Source organism: Drosophila yakuba, chromosome 3L (genome assembly GCF_016746365.2).
Source record: "Drosophila yakuba strain Tai18E2 chromosome 3L, Prin_Dyak_Tai18E2_2.1, whole genome shotgun sequence".
In the NCBI taxonomy this organism is placed as follows: domain Eukaryota; kingdom Metazoa; phylum Arthropoda; class Insecta; order Diptera; family Drosophilidae; genus Drosophila; species Drosophila yakuba.
The window spans coordinates 2,213,166-2,229,437 of NC_052529.2; the positions used below are offsets into that span (position 1 = coordinate 2,213,166).

The following is a 16,272-nucleotide window of genomic DNA, read 5'->3' on the forward strand; positions in this document are numbered from 1 at the left end:
CTCGTTTCCTGCCCTCCATCTCCTCCATCCGCGTCGCCCGTCCTGCGGCCCAACTGCTCCACTGGCACGTCGCGCGCATTAAGAAGATGAGCTGCATTTTTCATGCATGTGAAGTTGAGATTGCAGCTGCTCCTCCTTTCGCCCGCATCCTACTTCCTCATCGAGCCTTGCTCATTTCGTTTTGGACTGGCTTTTAGCTGCTCCTCGGCATCTCCCACTGCGGAGGCATCCACATCCTTGTGAGCTCCTTCGGCATCATCCCGCTCATCAGCGTCATTTGTATTAATTGCCCAAGCATTTTGCTCCGCGCAAAGATACCGAAAATGGGGGACTCTATTGTCATTTTGTTTGCCAGAGTTTTCCTCCGTTTTCGTTTCGGCGGTTTCCCCTTTTTTTTTATAAAAATACTTTTTTAATACTTTTAAAAAAAATTAAAACAGAAGCTTAACTTAAATATATTGAAAGATGTCTGCAAACATCAAGCACACTTTCACTTTCGTTGAAAAATACAACTATTGACAGTTTTTCCGCTGACTTTCCCAACAAATTGCCAATTTAGCAATCTGCCAACAGTTTGGCAACCACTGGCTCAATACTAGTTAAGCCGCATCGACTTTTATGGACGCTCAATTAGTGGCTCAATCGAGGGAAAAACAGCGTGTTCGATTGAATTTTATTGAGTCTTTAATTGATGCCATGCATGCTGGGATTGCACATTTTCCGCTGGCCAAACAATAGTAACAGCGACTGTGGAAATTTCACCGAATTTCTGCACTCACATTGCAAGGATAATTAGCAAAGCAAACAGCGGATGGGGAAGTCATGTAAATGATTTGCAAAATGACAACAAATTGCCGTACTTCCTTCCTTCCCCAGTTGAAAATAGCTTGAGGCGGCTGCGGAAAAACAAAGAAACCCATTTCAAAACCGTTCAGCACTGAATGAGGCAATTAAGCGGCGCTAATGAAGCGGCAACTGCCACAAAATTCGCATTGCATTTTAAGAGCACAAAAATCCAAATGAAATGCCAACTGCAAATGGGCAAATGCAAAACAAAAAAGTCCGGAATAAACTTTAATCAAATTGCCAAACGAGGCGAGCGAAATAAAAACCGGTAGCCATGGCATAATAAATAAATATTCGATTTTAAATCAACCAAAATGGAGCAAAACAATATGCAACAGAGGAAAGTAAATTAAAATTCGATGAAATTACCAGCGCCAGTAAATACAATAAAAATATATATTTAAATAGGTTGGAAATGCATGTGAATGAATATACACTCGCATTCAAAGCAATACAATGTTTGAATTAGTATTCAAAAATTAATATTTCTTTATCAATTAAAAACAATAAATAACCTCATTGTGATTTATTCTTATTTGTATCAAACATTTAAAGGCTTTAAAGATTCCCTAGTATTTTGAACACGGCTGTTTATATTTTAAGCGGCTTCCCGAGCCGATATATGTGTGGCCACAAAAAGACACACATAAAAACCAAGCCACAATGGTTTGCGCTCATAAATAAAGTAATTAAATTAAATAAACCTCAAAAGAACATCAGTCAGTCGGTATCGCGTTTCGGCATGAGCCAAAGGACACATGGCATGCCTTGCGAATTAAATATTAAAAATCAATTAGGCGAGTATTTCAAAATGTGTTCCCTGAGTTTTCAGCAAATTTATTTGTCCTCCGGCTTAGTCGACTCACTTGTCGTCGGAGCGGCGCCAAAGTCCTGCCACCATAAACACATGTATGGACATTGCGCATACGCCGCGAGGTCGGCGGTGTTCGGAGGCCAAACCAGAAATGTTTATTACAAGCCACTCAATAAAGTATCGAAGGCCTATAAATTGCACTGTCGATAATGCGATCACACATAACCGCCGGTCATAGTGCGTAACGACAGTATGCAAACAGCACTTACTGGCTGGCACTGTGTGAGCATTGTGGTGCCAGCTATCGGCTGGCACTGTCATGTCCGCTTGGCTTGGTAACTTTCAACTCGTTACGGCTCGCCTCGTCCTGCTGCATGCAAATGGAAGGACGACTGCGAGCAGGACTGCCGTGAGGATTCGTTGTGACTGCGCTGACTTGGCTGGCTCCTGCTGCCAAATGGGTCAAAGTGGCAGTCAGCCAGGCGGCCAAACCGTTTGCCAAGCCCAGTGCATCACTTTCTTTCGCACACGTGCTCAAAATGCACTAGCACTACTAGTAAATTATTTCATAATTTTGGTAAATTTTTTTTTTAAATACTATATTTCTTTTAGAGGGTTTAAGAACAAAATCCTGACTTGAAGCTATTATAGTTTACTTAGGTTATCTTTCTTCCACTGTTGCGTGCCACTCTAACATTTACAAATGCTCACATAAAAAATAATTTTTAATAGTTTAAACAGTAATTGCTTTATTAAATGGTGACTAATTTGTTTAGAGTGTACAGCAGCCAAGTATGCAACACAAAAAGCTGGTAGAGAGCGAAATTGTGCGCGCTAAATTCGAAATCAAACACAAAAAATGCAAGTAAATAAAGCTGAGCTGTAAATGTGTGTGTGCGACTGCGTGGAGCCAAAGGCAAATGTGAAGATGCAGGGTCAGGGGTTAGGGGTCACGGGTAGGGTGGGATGGTGAATCAAATGTTGGCTCAAAGAACCGCACATATGAGCACACACCGAGGCGAACCGCTTGGCCAAACATTTGTCCAGCTTACCCAGAACCAGAACCAGATCCGTGCCCATCCAATTCCTCCGGCTTGTAGGCACGTACAAATCCGATTTGCACAATTCAAACAGCGTGAGTTTCGGACGGAATGCATGCGAATTATTTGCTGATATTGCCCGCAGTCGTCACCAGCATCCATCCACAGTCGCATCCGTATCCGCATCCGCATCGCCTTCATCATCGGCATCATCATCAGCATCATCATCAGCATCATCAGCAGCAGCCAGCAGGCTGGATGGCCATGTTTATTCCTCTTTATGCTCGACTGTCCCTGGGAATGTTTATATAATTTTAATTAATTTTCTGCGGCCAGCTTAAATCTTCATTGCTCTGGAGCAACGTAAACCGCAGACGCTTTTCCCTTAAGCCGCCAACTTTGCTTTCATTTTAATTAAAAATGCGTTTTAATGCGATTTCCCTTTCACGCCGTCGCCCTTCGCAAGTTCAAGGCAGAGGTTGCATTTCGATCGGGAAATCAGAGAATCATCAGTCGAGTGCCGAGTGCCGCAACTGTTGCATTTCTGAAATGATGCTGAGGCTTCAGAAATGACAAGCAATAAATCGCATAAAGCAGAGCCGGAACATGCCAGCAATTCCATTAAATGTCGAATAAAAATTCAAAACAAAGCTCCTGCACACACAATGCGCAATCAAAATGAACGACAAATGCCTGGCACACATTGCAAATATTTTCCGGGCACAATTTCCCCAAGAACCCCCCTTTCCCAACAATCTGTGCCACATTCGAGACCCCGAAAGCCACATGGACGAAGATTGAATGCACTTTTTCAGCGCACACTCGGACAATCTGGGAGTGACGCATGTGGCCCCCATCTTTGGTGCTCCTCTGCATATGATTAACCCGCACAACAAAGTGCAGATACCCCCGGAACATTGTTGACAACTTGGCTGGCAGAGTCAGGAAAAGCCAGGAAAATTTAAGGACTGCAGTGCTTTATGTGGAACATTTTAGTCAGCTTGCCAGCAAAGAAATTAAGTTGCTTGCGAAAATACCAGGAATATGCAGGAACAGATTATGCAGGGCAAGTTTATGAGGCCACACTCAGCACAATGTTTTATCCTTTCTGTAGAGTTAATTGCTCCTCAACTGTATTTATTCAATAGTATTGGTATTTGTATTTCTGCTAAAGGCCACCATTCCGTAGTGGTATGATATACTTAGTACAAGTTCTACAGAATTTCTGCATTTTGGTTACCAGAAATAGTTCCAAGTGCAGAGGAAAGCGTTTTGAGTGCGGCATTAGCTCTCGTTATTATCGCACAACTTTTATGTTCCGGTCCAGTCCTTCCCGCCTTCTGCAGGACCCAATAAACACATAGTTCGCAGGGTCTGTCCGTGTCATAAATTGCGTGTACGCCATGTGGAACGCTTCTGCAGACAGCGGAAAGATAGCCTTAACCCTCTGCATTTTTTACGCTGCAAGTAGTGCAGCTTATAAAAAAAGACACAAATAACTGGGGGCAAAACGAGGGGATTTCGCTGACTAAAGACTAAAGAGCTAACGTGGCATTTGCGACGAATGAGTATTAAGATTGACGCACGTAAAGTGACATTAAGTTATGCCCAATTTGACAAGAATTTTAATGATCCTGTTATATCCATATTCATATCATCACATGACTGACTACCTTAGTCTATCAAAGTCAACTGCATTTGAGGCAGCTTTTTATTTAAATGCCTGTCTCTATTGCCACATCAATTATACCAGATCAAATTGCCATAAAGTGTTTTAAATTTCCCTCGTTTCATAAGTATGCTCCACACCTATTTAATTGCCTTTAAGTGTCTTTAGTTATTTATTCAAATATGCACTGGCCAATTATGCAGTCAGAGGTTCTTTTATTTTTTCAAAAGGTCACCACAGAACATGAAACAATTGAGACTGGGAGTTATTCTAAGACAAGAACCAGTGAGCTTTCACTGTAAATATCCTTGTTATTTTATTTATCGGTGCCCAAGCAATGATAGAACTAAGTTTTAATTGCAAAAAGCAACAGAACCTAAGGCAATCGTTAAGTCCCCAGACAAGTCAAGTCAATAAATATTGAACTCGAGGCGGACGCAAGTTCTGCTTGGAAGTGAGTTTTATGTTGCGTATAATTAGATTGAGTTCGACCCCAGAGATTAGTTGGGGTTTGCTCATTGATCCGGGCGATGGATCCATTCTAGTTAATTTTCCCCAACGAAAACGGGGCGTGACAGTAGAAGGTCGAAGTAATTGAGATTGTAATCGTTACTTATTGTGCGTATTGGTTCACAGCTCAACATCCACTGCCCGTTTCCCATTCCCCGCTACCCCCCTTCATTACGGCGGGTGTGAAACTTTTCCGAGCATAGTTATTAAGCTGTTTGGCTCTGATGGTCAAGCTGTGTGGTCCGGCTTACATCGCATATTGAAATATGCTGTTAGCAATTAATAACACCACTCCCGCCCATTTTGGGCCACATTCTGGGGGCCAGAGATCGAATCGATGCCATCCGCACTCCCATCCACAACATCGGTGTGTGCAAGTAAGCGTTTTCAATGCCATGGCACGTAATAATCACAATGAATTGCACTTGAATAGTCCAAACAGTCGACCCTGGCTGTGCGCCTGGAAGTATGCAGCATTCCATGGCATTAGCAATCGAGTTGAGCTGTTGGCTATTTCCTAGCCAAAAGGAGGAACAACTTGGCTAGGTGAACAACAACTTTATTTTATCTAAGTTTTGTATACTATATTTATATTTAGTTTTATTTAATCCTTGATTGGCTATTAGCTGCTAAGCAGTTGCTGCGACTTTTACCTATTGTCACCAGCTCTGATTAGAAGTGGGTAGATTCAGGGGGCGTTTAGAGGGCGTGGCTAACCCCCTTTTGCCGGGCGTACTGCCGTGAGGAACGTTTTTCAATATCAGACAAATAGACAACGAATTACATTGTAAGTAGCTCACGTGCCCTGGATTATGCGTGATATGCCTGGAAATTACTTCATTAGCAGCCGCAAATGGCGCTCTGCATTCTAAACAAGTGTGCAAAAAGTGGGGGGAAAATGGGAGACCGGAAAATAATCGGGGAAAGGGGGGAGAACCCATACAGACACAGGCATTGTCACTTTTTATGCAAAGCAGCAGAGCAAAAAATTGCCAAACACAGGGGTCACACAATACAAAGGGAAAACAACACGAGATAAACTAGAAATGGGGGGCGATGTGAGGGGGCGTGTCACTTGAATGGCATTTGAAATGCGCTTAATAATCAATATTTTGAGGCGATAATTGTGTGCGTGTTTTGGTTTTATTCAACCAACTGTGCGAACATGTTATTGATAATCAGCCAAGGATATTATAGGTTATACATGTACTGATTTCCCCTTTGAAATTAAATACTTATGCTGGCAAAAAGCGGAGGCACTAAAGTTCTGGAAATACAATATTGTAGCAGACCCATCACACGACACCTTCAAACGAGGCGTTTCGAACGCAAACTGCAATCATTTAATTTAAACTTAATGTTGCTCTGCTCGGGCTGTTGGGATTCGTTTTTCCATAAAGTTTGTCACGACCAACGGCCGCAAAATTAAATCAAAAGGCAGCCGGAATTATTTTTTCTCGTTTTTTATGCAGTTTTATCCGGTCAATTTACGGTGGAAAAATTGCACACGGCCAGCAGGAAAATATTGAAGATAATTTGCGGCTTTTGATTGTGCATTGGATTTGCGCAAATTAACTCAATTCATGGATGCTCACATTGCAATTTAATTAACTGAACAAAAACAGAATGAACCTTTAACAGGATCTCGCTTTAATTAATTTGCATGGAAAAGATTGGCCAAGTTGAAGACGAAACTTCGGAGAAACAAAAACTTTTTCCACACGCACACCCATCCTCTTGATGTGGAAGAGGAATTAATAAGCTGCCTGCCATTTCGTATGCCACGAACACTGCAAATCTATGTAAATGCGCCGCATGTGGCGTATACTTAATGTGCCTGACATGCAATGTTCGGCACTAGAAGAAGCAGCTGCAAGAACATTTATAACATTGTGTTAATGCGACTTATGTGACAGACCAGTTAATTACTGCGTAGCGAAAACACTGCTTGACTGCTCGCACAATGCCACCGAGTTTCCCCCAATTTTCCGCTTACATTTCCCATTTTCCGCACCCGCTGGGCGTCCTAACTGGGAAATGCTTTTTAATGGGATCGCTCTAGATGTTTACTTTGCCAAATGTTTCGCTGCGATGTGTTTGCCCAGCTCTTCCTTGTACAGATATGCTCGTATATAATTAAATTTAGCACTTGAAGCGAGCTAAAAATATTTATGAAATGCTCGTTGCGCAATCAACTTTACTTAACTAAAGTGACGGCGGCGAGTATTTATCCTGACGAGTGTTGTTTATGGAATTTCGAGAAGCCTTTTTGAAAAATAACTCCTGCCACTGCTGGCCTAATGAGTAACCCCTGGGGTGTCCTGGCCTTCCAATTATAATGCTTAGAACCTGATCTACTGCCTGAACTTTGACCTTACGGGCTGGCTTAGCCGCAGCTTCCTACAAATCGAGGAACTGCCTGAGATAGCAGAAACAGTAACGAAACACTTGTAACTATGTAATTTAAAACGACAACGTAGGGTCTTGATCCAAAGACATCCAACCATAAGGAATGACAAAAGCTTTAAAGCAACAAAGAATAGGAAGGAAAATGGAAGTCCTAACAATAACAACAAACAAGTTCAGGCAAAAGGCCAAATCCTGCCGCCGGTCAGCAGTCAGCAGGGAGCATGCGGAAAATGGAGAAAGGAAAGGCTCGGGACAGGACAGGAATTCCTGGGATAGACCTCGGCGCTACGGGCGCTAAAGTTGAGCATAATCACATAATAAACATTTGCCATGCCAGTCCCAAAAAAAAGGGACTGTCGGAGGTTTTCATTAGAGTGGGAAAGCCGCAGAAACGGAAACGGAAACGCAAACCGAAACCGACATGATAATAAATATGTGGGGCAAAGTGTAAAAAATAAAAAGGCGACAGGCGAATTCAAGATAAACAAAAGCGTGAACAGACAAATATGCATACGTGCACTGACAAAAAATGAAGAGCATATAAAAGCCATCAAATTCCAGTTTTAAAATGGATACAGTGTTTCAAGTCAGAGCATTTCAGAAGCTTATAAGTAAGTAAGCTGCATATTAAATGTATTTCTTTCAGTGCATTTTAGGCAAAGGCACACACGCATGTAAGCAACCTCGAAATGAGATATACTTAATGGTCGAAATTAAGCGCGCCTGAATGGTTGGATTTCCAAGGCCAGACACGACTGTCAACCAGTCAGCCAAACATCCAGTCAGTCAGCTTGGGCTTTGCTCTATTTTCCAGGCATTTTCACTGATTTTTTCACGCTTAATTTCCGAGCCTCCCCAGGCAGCTTGTGGTTTTATGTGCGCTATTATTTTTAATTTCTTTCATATTTCCCGCATTCGTTTTTGTGGTTTAAGGACATGCGTAACGTCCCTTTTATGGCGAAAGTTTGTGATTGTTTTGGGAATTAAACTCTAGGCATTCAATTTGATTTAAAGCCTGCACCACTGGGCGTATGATGAATGTGGCCCACAGCGGCCCACGCAATTTCTTCAGGCGAAAGTCAATAAGTTGGCAGGCATAAATTGTGGAAAAGTTTGTCGACTGCTGGGCAGCCGTAAGTCAAAAGTTGTCTTATCCCAATGAAATATGGCCCACGTCCTGCTCATTTGACTAATTGCACCTTCCCCCCACGAATCAGATCTTATCCCGACCCAAGTCCTCCTCCTTTGAATCGTTCCTTTCGCTGGCAGTTAGTTGGCAAACGTTGTCCGGAAAATGCAATCCGGAGCCGTGTCGGAGAGACTGCCCCGCCGTTTTAGGCCAGCCCCTCCGTTGTTGCCTGCAAAACTGGGAAACGTTGCCATGTTATCCTTGACTCGCCTTTTGCTGCCAAAAATCCTTTTCGTGCCAAAGAGGAAGGAGAAGCAGCTGGCAGGGGCAGCTGGCAAAAACAAAAAACAAAAGCTGGGAAATTCGTTTATCGCGCCGCAAAATTGTTTTCGTTTTTGTATACACAACACATAATATATATTTTAGTTAGTTTGCACTCTCTATTTCCCAGCCGCTTTTGTCTGCTTTTAAAGTGTTATAAGCAAACGAAAAGTGCAAAAGTTCAGAGAACCGAAGTTATAATTGCACTGCCAGTTAGCAAAAAGTTTATTTGTTGTGAATTAAAATGCCTATTTTTATATTATTCAATAAAATAATCCTTTTCGTGGATTAAAAATGAATTGATGAATTGCATATTTTATAAATGCATATTTAAATACGAGTATGCAGTATACCCAAATGGAAGTATTAGCACTTAACATTTTGGTCTGCTTACAAAAATGGAACAAAACATCTCAGTTGGTGTCAAGATTTTGGAATACCTTTAGTTTTATAGCGCTCGATGGCGAGGGTATAGCAAAATTGAGTTTCGTTTAAATTATGCCCGGTCTTGGCGCCCCAGACCGAGTAAAACGGAGGCTAAGGCCACGCCCAAACGCCCCCTTAGCGACTGCAGCAAACAGTTTCACTTTTGATGGGCCAAAAACAGCAGCAGCAGCCAGAACAGAGCAGAACAGAACAGCAGCCAAAAGTCATTTTAGCCGCCTCTTTCTGGCCCTCTCTGCCGCCTCTGTAATTTATGAGTGTGCGCCTCAAGTTGTGGGCCACACGTAGCCGTAACATTCTCATGCCGGAGTCAGGAGTCCGAAGTCCGAAGTCCGCAGTCCAAAATCCGGAGAACGAGCAAAAGTCCGGAATCGAAAACATGGAGTGCAGCAGCCACTGCAGCACCATCGGCTTATCGCCATTGTCTCGGCCAACCTTCATGTGGTTTTTTCCCCTTTCAGCTGCTGTGCTGGCTGGCAGTTTATGAAAACTGCAGCGGCAAATGTTTGGCTTTTCCTCTCGCTCTCGAGGGAAAGCCAGGGAAAGGGAAACCCACCTGCAGGCCGTTGGCCACCCAGGAGTGCAATGTCCTTGTTTATGCGGCGACACTCGCTGTCTATTCCGCAGTTGTTGCCGTGCCAGGAGCCGCAGCTCCTGCGGCGCTTGATTGAATTGTGTCCTCGTCATTGCATGTCCTCCGTTTGCCAAACAGCAGGATCATGCACTGTGCAGCATGCAAAAGGTTCAGGAGCAGAGGTGCAAAGCCACAGCAGGAGGGGTCGCCCAAAGTTTAATTAACTTTTTCAGCTCAATTTCTAAACATGTTCTCGCGGCTGCGTCATTTTTAAGCCCTTCGGGGTTATTTAATTTAATTGCTCAGGTCAATGTAAGCATAAAAATCAAAACATTCTTCCCAACGAATCTGGTATACCCTTTTATTTTTCGAGTAACGGAAACAAAATCACTCAAACCCATACATTACATGTTTTCGATATGTTAAACAAACTAACGATTCAACGCCTTTTGCCTTTCCCCCAGGCAATGATTAATCGTGAGTAAATATTCAACTTTATTAGGGAACTTTCTCGAGCAAACCTCTGCTTAACCCCATCGCATTTGGGCCCACGCAATCCCCTTTAAGCTGCCGTGTTCTTTTCTGAGCTGGCTTGGCCCACTGTCAAGTGACTTCGAATGGCAGCAGCGGCTTTTGACAGCTGCAAGCTCGCAGCTCCAGCGGCATTACAACTGACAGCTGGCGTCTGATGCGGTTTATGTTAAAAGGCGCACCATTCCGCCATTCGCCTGCCAGCCCACACATGTGCGCACTCACACCGCGAGTTTATGTTTATGTTAACAAAGTCGAGCCATTCAAGTGGCAAGCCAAAACAAGACAGCCCCGATTGGGCTAAAACCACACAAGAGCCAAAAACCCCACACCTATGTATGTACCATGTACCGTTCCCGGCTGCCACCAGCTCCATCCACCTGCCCTCAGATGAGATGCAGTCATGTGCACAATGCCGAAAACATTGTAACCGAGCGCGAGGTTCAGAGATAACAGCGACAACTGCCGCTCCTTCTTGATGACGACAGCGATGGCGCACACTCAAAAAAACAGGGCTTAAAAATATATTTACCTCAAAATCAAGTGCTCGAAAGTGTACAAATATAAATTTATTTTTCTTATATATACTGCTTTGAAACAATGTCACTATGATTGAAGTCGCGAAATCTTTAGGATCGGATTATTACATTATTATACATACATACTTGCTCCGGAGCGAATTCTTTAAAAGGGAACTGTCAACTGTCTCTTTTAATAGACAAAACACTAGATCCAAAATACAACCAAACCTTTTATTCTGTCTTCGGCGGAGTCTCTTGATTCGTTGGCGGAGTCTCCTCCTCGACATCGACACTCGGGACCAGGCTGGCATGGGTTTTTCTTTTGCCAGCCTCCGCGGCGTATTCCGCAAATGTGAGATTTATGTCGTAGGGAGTGCGGCGGAAGATGTTCGGAGGAGTGTAGTTGCTCTGGATGGGCCAGAAGAGTCCGTCCTCGTCGAGGGAGAAGGGCACGCGACCGTAGAGCCCGGCGAACTCATCCAACTCGTAGTAGAATCGCGTGGAGGCCAAAACCAGTTCGATGCGCTGAATCTCGGGCAGGTGCTTTCGGAACACCTCCACCGGCAAGTGTTCGCTTTGGATTGAGCTCTTGGACTTGGACTTTGGCAAGTCGTCGTCGAAATCGCTTTCTCGCGTGGAGGAGGCATCCAGATCCATTTGCTGACCATCCGCGAGCAGCCGGCATATAGTCAGCAGCTTGTCCTTGATGATCAAGTGCTGCTTTCCCATGAGATACTCATCGGTGGGCGTGGAGGTGGGGAACTTCTCGTTCAAGAAGACGGATGGGATGCGGCGAAACATGAGATCCTTTGTAAAGAGCTCCTGCACGTGATCCTCGATCTGGAAGACGCGGTTCATCAACCAGAAGTTCTCACAACAGTCGGCCAGTGCCCGTGTGAAGCATCCGATCATGTCCTCGGAGGACTCCAGCATGAGCATGCTGTATTCGCCCATGTGGAGATACAATCCGCACATGGGATCCGGCGTGATGGCCTGTGCCTGGCACTGCTTATGCAGCTCCTGCAGGCGCTCGCTGAAGACGGCAAAGAAGTCCTTGGGCTTATCGGGTGCTTGGACTTCCATTTCCATTTGCTCGTCTTCGACAAAGTCTTCTTCAAGTTCTCCTTCACTGAAACGGAACAGGTGGGTGACCACTTCCCCAGTTTCCGTCACAGGTTCCTCTGGCGCAGGAACAGGTGCTGGATCCGGATTTGTGGTCATGTGTGAGTCCGTGTCATCGTTATCCAAGATCACATTCTCCATGAACTGTATGGGCTCCGCTTCAGCTGGTTCGGGCTCCACCTGCTCCGCCACCACATCGACGGGCAACGCCTCTTGAGAAAGCACTGGCGTCAAGTGGCAGTTCTTGGCCAGGATGAAAATGCGCTGATAGAACACCGAGGTGTCCATGTCCGCCAGCTCCATGTCCACGTACTCTACCAGAGACTTGCGCACCTGGAAGGTGGTGGGTCTCTTCAAACTGAAGATGGTGTGCCGGGTCATTCGGGACGACCGCGACTGCCGCTGGCGGGCGGCAACGGATGCTTGTCTGGCATTGATCCTGTGAAAGGACATCTTGGCGGGGCGCGACTGTTTCTTTCGGGGATCGAGAGCACACTTCCAGGGACACCGGGGTCTACCAGGTATATCGATAAAGCTGTTGCGAGCGGCCTTTGTTTCTGGGAATTTTGATGTTGTCTAGCAACTAAGCGGTTGCTTAGACTGTTGTAGCTTTTGTTGCTCTGGAGCCAATGGAAGAAATCAATAAATAAATAAATTGAATGAAGACTGCCTGCCTCTTGTATCTTTAACATTTTAAGAACGTAACCACCCCGTACACATTTTGGAGAATTAATTATGTCTTCTTTGTGACTAAGATTCCCAGATAATCCATTCACATTTTTTCTCAGTGCCGACTTATACACAACACACACTAGCTTGTTTAATGTACATGTACAGCGTTATTACCCAACCAATGTGCAAGTACTTGGGTCGCTGCCTCAATTATTATTATCATTCGTTTGAAATCTAAGGCTCTGCTCAGCAACCATTTGCTCGCCTTTGTTTTTGCTCGGCTTTTAGTTTAGCTTGGCTTTTGCTTTTCAGCGAGTTAATTTATTCATGGCGCATTTATGAGCATAGTGATTTCCGGCAGCACCTACACTTGCCACCCACCGACATCCCGCCCGCAACATCCGACATCCAGCAGAAACCTCGACAAGGACGAAAAGGGAAAACTTCTTCATCAGGAGCCCAACTCGTCCTTCGAGTTTCCCTACTCCCTTTGAACAATTTGAAACACTTGGGCATACAATATGTTGAAATGATAATGAGGCGAAATTGTTTTTTGACTCGCTCCCAGGTGTTTCTGTTTCTCTTTCCCTCCCACCTGGCTTCAAAGGATGTCTGAGCTGTGCTGATTATCCTTATCCGCCAGGATTCGCCTGAGTGGCCTGGCCCGTTTTGGCCATTTAGTTTATTGACGCCAAAAGTTGCTTAGCAATTTGCCGCAATGTTTTAATAACCAAGTGGATTCGTAATAAGATCGAGTTTCAAGAAGCTAAACAGTCGTTTTTAGCTTTTACAAACTTATTCTGGAATCAACTAATTATATTATTAAATGCATTTCAAAGTAAAGTTATTAAAGTGCGTATTACATACATATAATATGATTAATGTAAAACGCTTTCCGCTTGCAGCCTAAAAACAATATTATCTTTCGTTCCTGACCTACAAAGTATTAGAAAAATATGACTTTTGGGTCAAGTGCTTTTCACTAGAGAGTTGATTCAGTGCTCGCTTTATTAGTTTAAGCTTTCCCTCCGGCTTTCACTTTTCACTTTTCCAGCTCGCCTAGTTTCACTTTCGTTGCCATGCAAATATGCCGGCACCATCATCGATTTGCCTTCGAGATGTCGACATGCCACGCCCATTTGTCACAGTCGCCGGCAGCGTTGATTGCATCGAAGTTCTTAGTCAATATTTGCCGATTTCAATGAAATGAGAATTTGACATGCAGGCAAACACGGCAGACGACGGCTTGCCGATGAATCCGATGGCTCCAATGGAGCCGGCATTCCATGGGTGTTCCGTTCCGATGGCTGAAAGCGGAGAGCATCTGCTGCCAGGAGGAGACACTGTGCCGGGACTGACTCGGATGCAGATGCAGCTGGCAGCTGGCAACTGCAACAGGAGGAGGACAAACACAGGCTGACTCCAAGCCAAATTGAGGCTGGCTGGCTGGCTAGGGTAAATTAATTGCGATCTGTGTGCCATGGCATTTTTGTGTGTGGCCAAGTGATTGATGTCGTGAGAGGAGTGTTTGCCGTCGTTACCTTTGTTTCTCCAGAAAAATGGAAATTTGTCATCCAAACGATGGCAACCTAATACGGTCTTTAATTGGACATTCAAAGGTACGAGCTATTAACACTCAAAAGTTAGCTTAGCCCTTAAAGTTAAACTTGTTCCTTTATTTCCTTTTAACATATTTAAAATTTTGTTTAAATATCAAATTAATTCAGCAGGAGTAGCAAAGTGATAAGTGATTACTAATAACTGAAAAGTGCATTTATTGGTTTATTATATAGTCAACAACTAATTTGAAAATTCAATTCCACACCCAATTCCCAACTACTTTACAACACATTTTGAGGGGCTCATCCTGTTTATCCCAATTATGAACTAAATCCGCCGCACGGCATCGCCTGCAATTGCTGCGAATTCAAAATGCTGAATAGTTTGCGATAAATTCAATTAAAATTTTAAATGGCTGGCAAACAGAATGGAACTTTTGCTTTTTACAAAATTAATGACAGCCCGGCAGGTAAAATTGTTCTAGGCAATTTTAAATTAATTCAATTATACGGAGCATCAACAGCAGCACAAGTTCGGCCCTCGATTGCCTTTGCCTGACTGGCAGAAAAGTTCGTCCAGGTGCGATGATAAAATTTAATTGTTGTTGCCCCAATCCTTATTTTGGCAATGCAATTAAATGCAATGACAACTTGGTGATGGCGATGGCGGGACGGGGCGATTGGGAAAAGGAACTCTTCGCCAAGGCTAATCAATTAAGCCTTGGCAACGAATCGAATCTTGGTCCAAATTGTGCATTGCTTGAGTGAATCGCCCGCCCGCATTTCCAATTAATGGCAGCTAATTTATTTGAACTGGCCCGAAAATCAATACAGTGGGTCCGAGTGAAAGCGTACACAAGGAAAAACAATTTTTCGAAACACGCAAAAAATAACGTTCTGCTATAAAAAGATATTAATATAAATTTTTTGCTCAAATTCAAGTATTATTTCCCGCCATGAATCCAATATTAAAAACAGGGTTTCATTTGGGAAGAAATTGAAGTAGGGATCATACACTTTTTGGCCCGTGCATCGAATTCCTCATCATCGTAGCCAGTGGCCCCAGGGATCTGATCTGAATCCAATGGAGTTTGGGGCAAATGGAGGAGGCGGGTGGCAGCTCAATTATATTTTTATTTATGCGCCAACATTCGCGCACCTAACAAAATAGCATCCGGCTGGGACCGAGGCATCCCTTTCTGACAATGGAATTTTATTGTTTCGCCAATGTAAGCAAATTCGGTGGAAACTTTTTGTGGGCTCTGGGCGAAAGGATGGGACAGCATAAATAAAGTTATGTATTTGATTATGAAACCGGCGGATAGGCTCGTGCCTATGACCAATGGATTCAATTGCTCGGCAATCTTTTATGGCCGGGACAGACAAATCATAAAACGAATGGAGGCCCACAATGGCGGCCAAAGAAAGCCTTTTGTGAGTCCAACTCGGCTTTAAGTGAAAGTGTGTCCAGTGAAGTGTCCAGTGTTGGTGAAAAGCATGTCGAATGGAAGGGTATTTTATTTCTTTCTTAGGATTAGCCACACTTGAAAGCCCCAGAAATGACCTAAACCATATTGACTTTAACCCTTTTCACCTGAATCGAATGAGATTTTTGTGAGCACTTGAGGCATATGTGTTTCTTTTGTTCCCAGTTGAGTGAACCTTTTCCCCATCCCTTTTCATCTCCTGTGGCATTCCACAATGTCACTTCCGGTTCTTAAGTGTATTTCTTTGTGCCTCTGTGTGGGTTGGACATTCTGACACACATTCCACAGATTTTTAAAGCCTTTTCACAACGAAATAGCACGAATTACTTTTTACTATTTGTTGCCACAACTATTTGGTTGCATTTTTCTGGAATAAGTGTTGGCTGCCCATGTTTCGCATGCTTAATTGCAATGCCAGCAGCAATTGGCATTTGAAACAGCAAACAAAGCCAGATAGCAAACAGCAGTTTCACAATTGTATTTAGACAGTGGCAGTCAAGAAATCATCTATTCAGATGGCACATGTTTATTTACGCTTTTATTTCTAATCTTAAATAAGTGGTGTTAAAGAGTAGGGACTTCAATTGGGCCTACCTGAGCTAAATATGTCGATGAAATAAAATC

At 43.7% G+C, this 16,272-nt stretch overlaps 1 protein-coding gene across 1 annotated transcript; it reads right to left on the reverse strand.

Moving 5' to 3' along the window:
* Positions 1-10,841: 10,841 nt before the first annotated feature.
* LOC6532501 lies at positions 10,842-12,555 on the reverse strand. The gene has a single exon (XM_002093211.4). The coding sequence runs from the start codon at positions 12,381-12,383 to the stop codon at positions 11,040-11,042; it is 1,344 nt and encodes a 447-aa protein (XP_002093247.1). The 5' UTR covers positions 12,384-12,555; the 3' UTR covers positions 10,842-11,039.
* Positions 12,556-16,272: the final 3,717 nt, after the last annotated feature.

What these genes read in the sequence shown, in the direction of transcription:
- LOC6532501 (XM_002093211.4), bottom strand. Translation starts at nt 12,383, where the DNA reads ATGTCCTTTCACAGGATCAATGCCAGACAAGCATCCGTTGCCGCCCGC.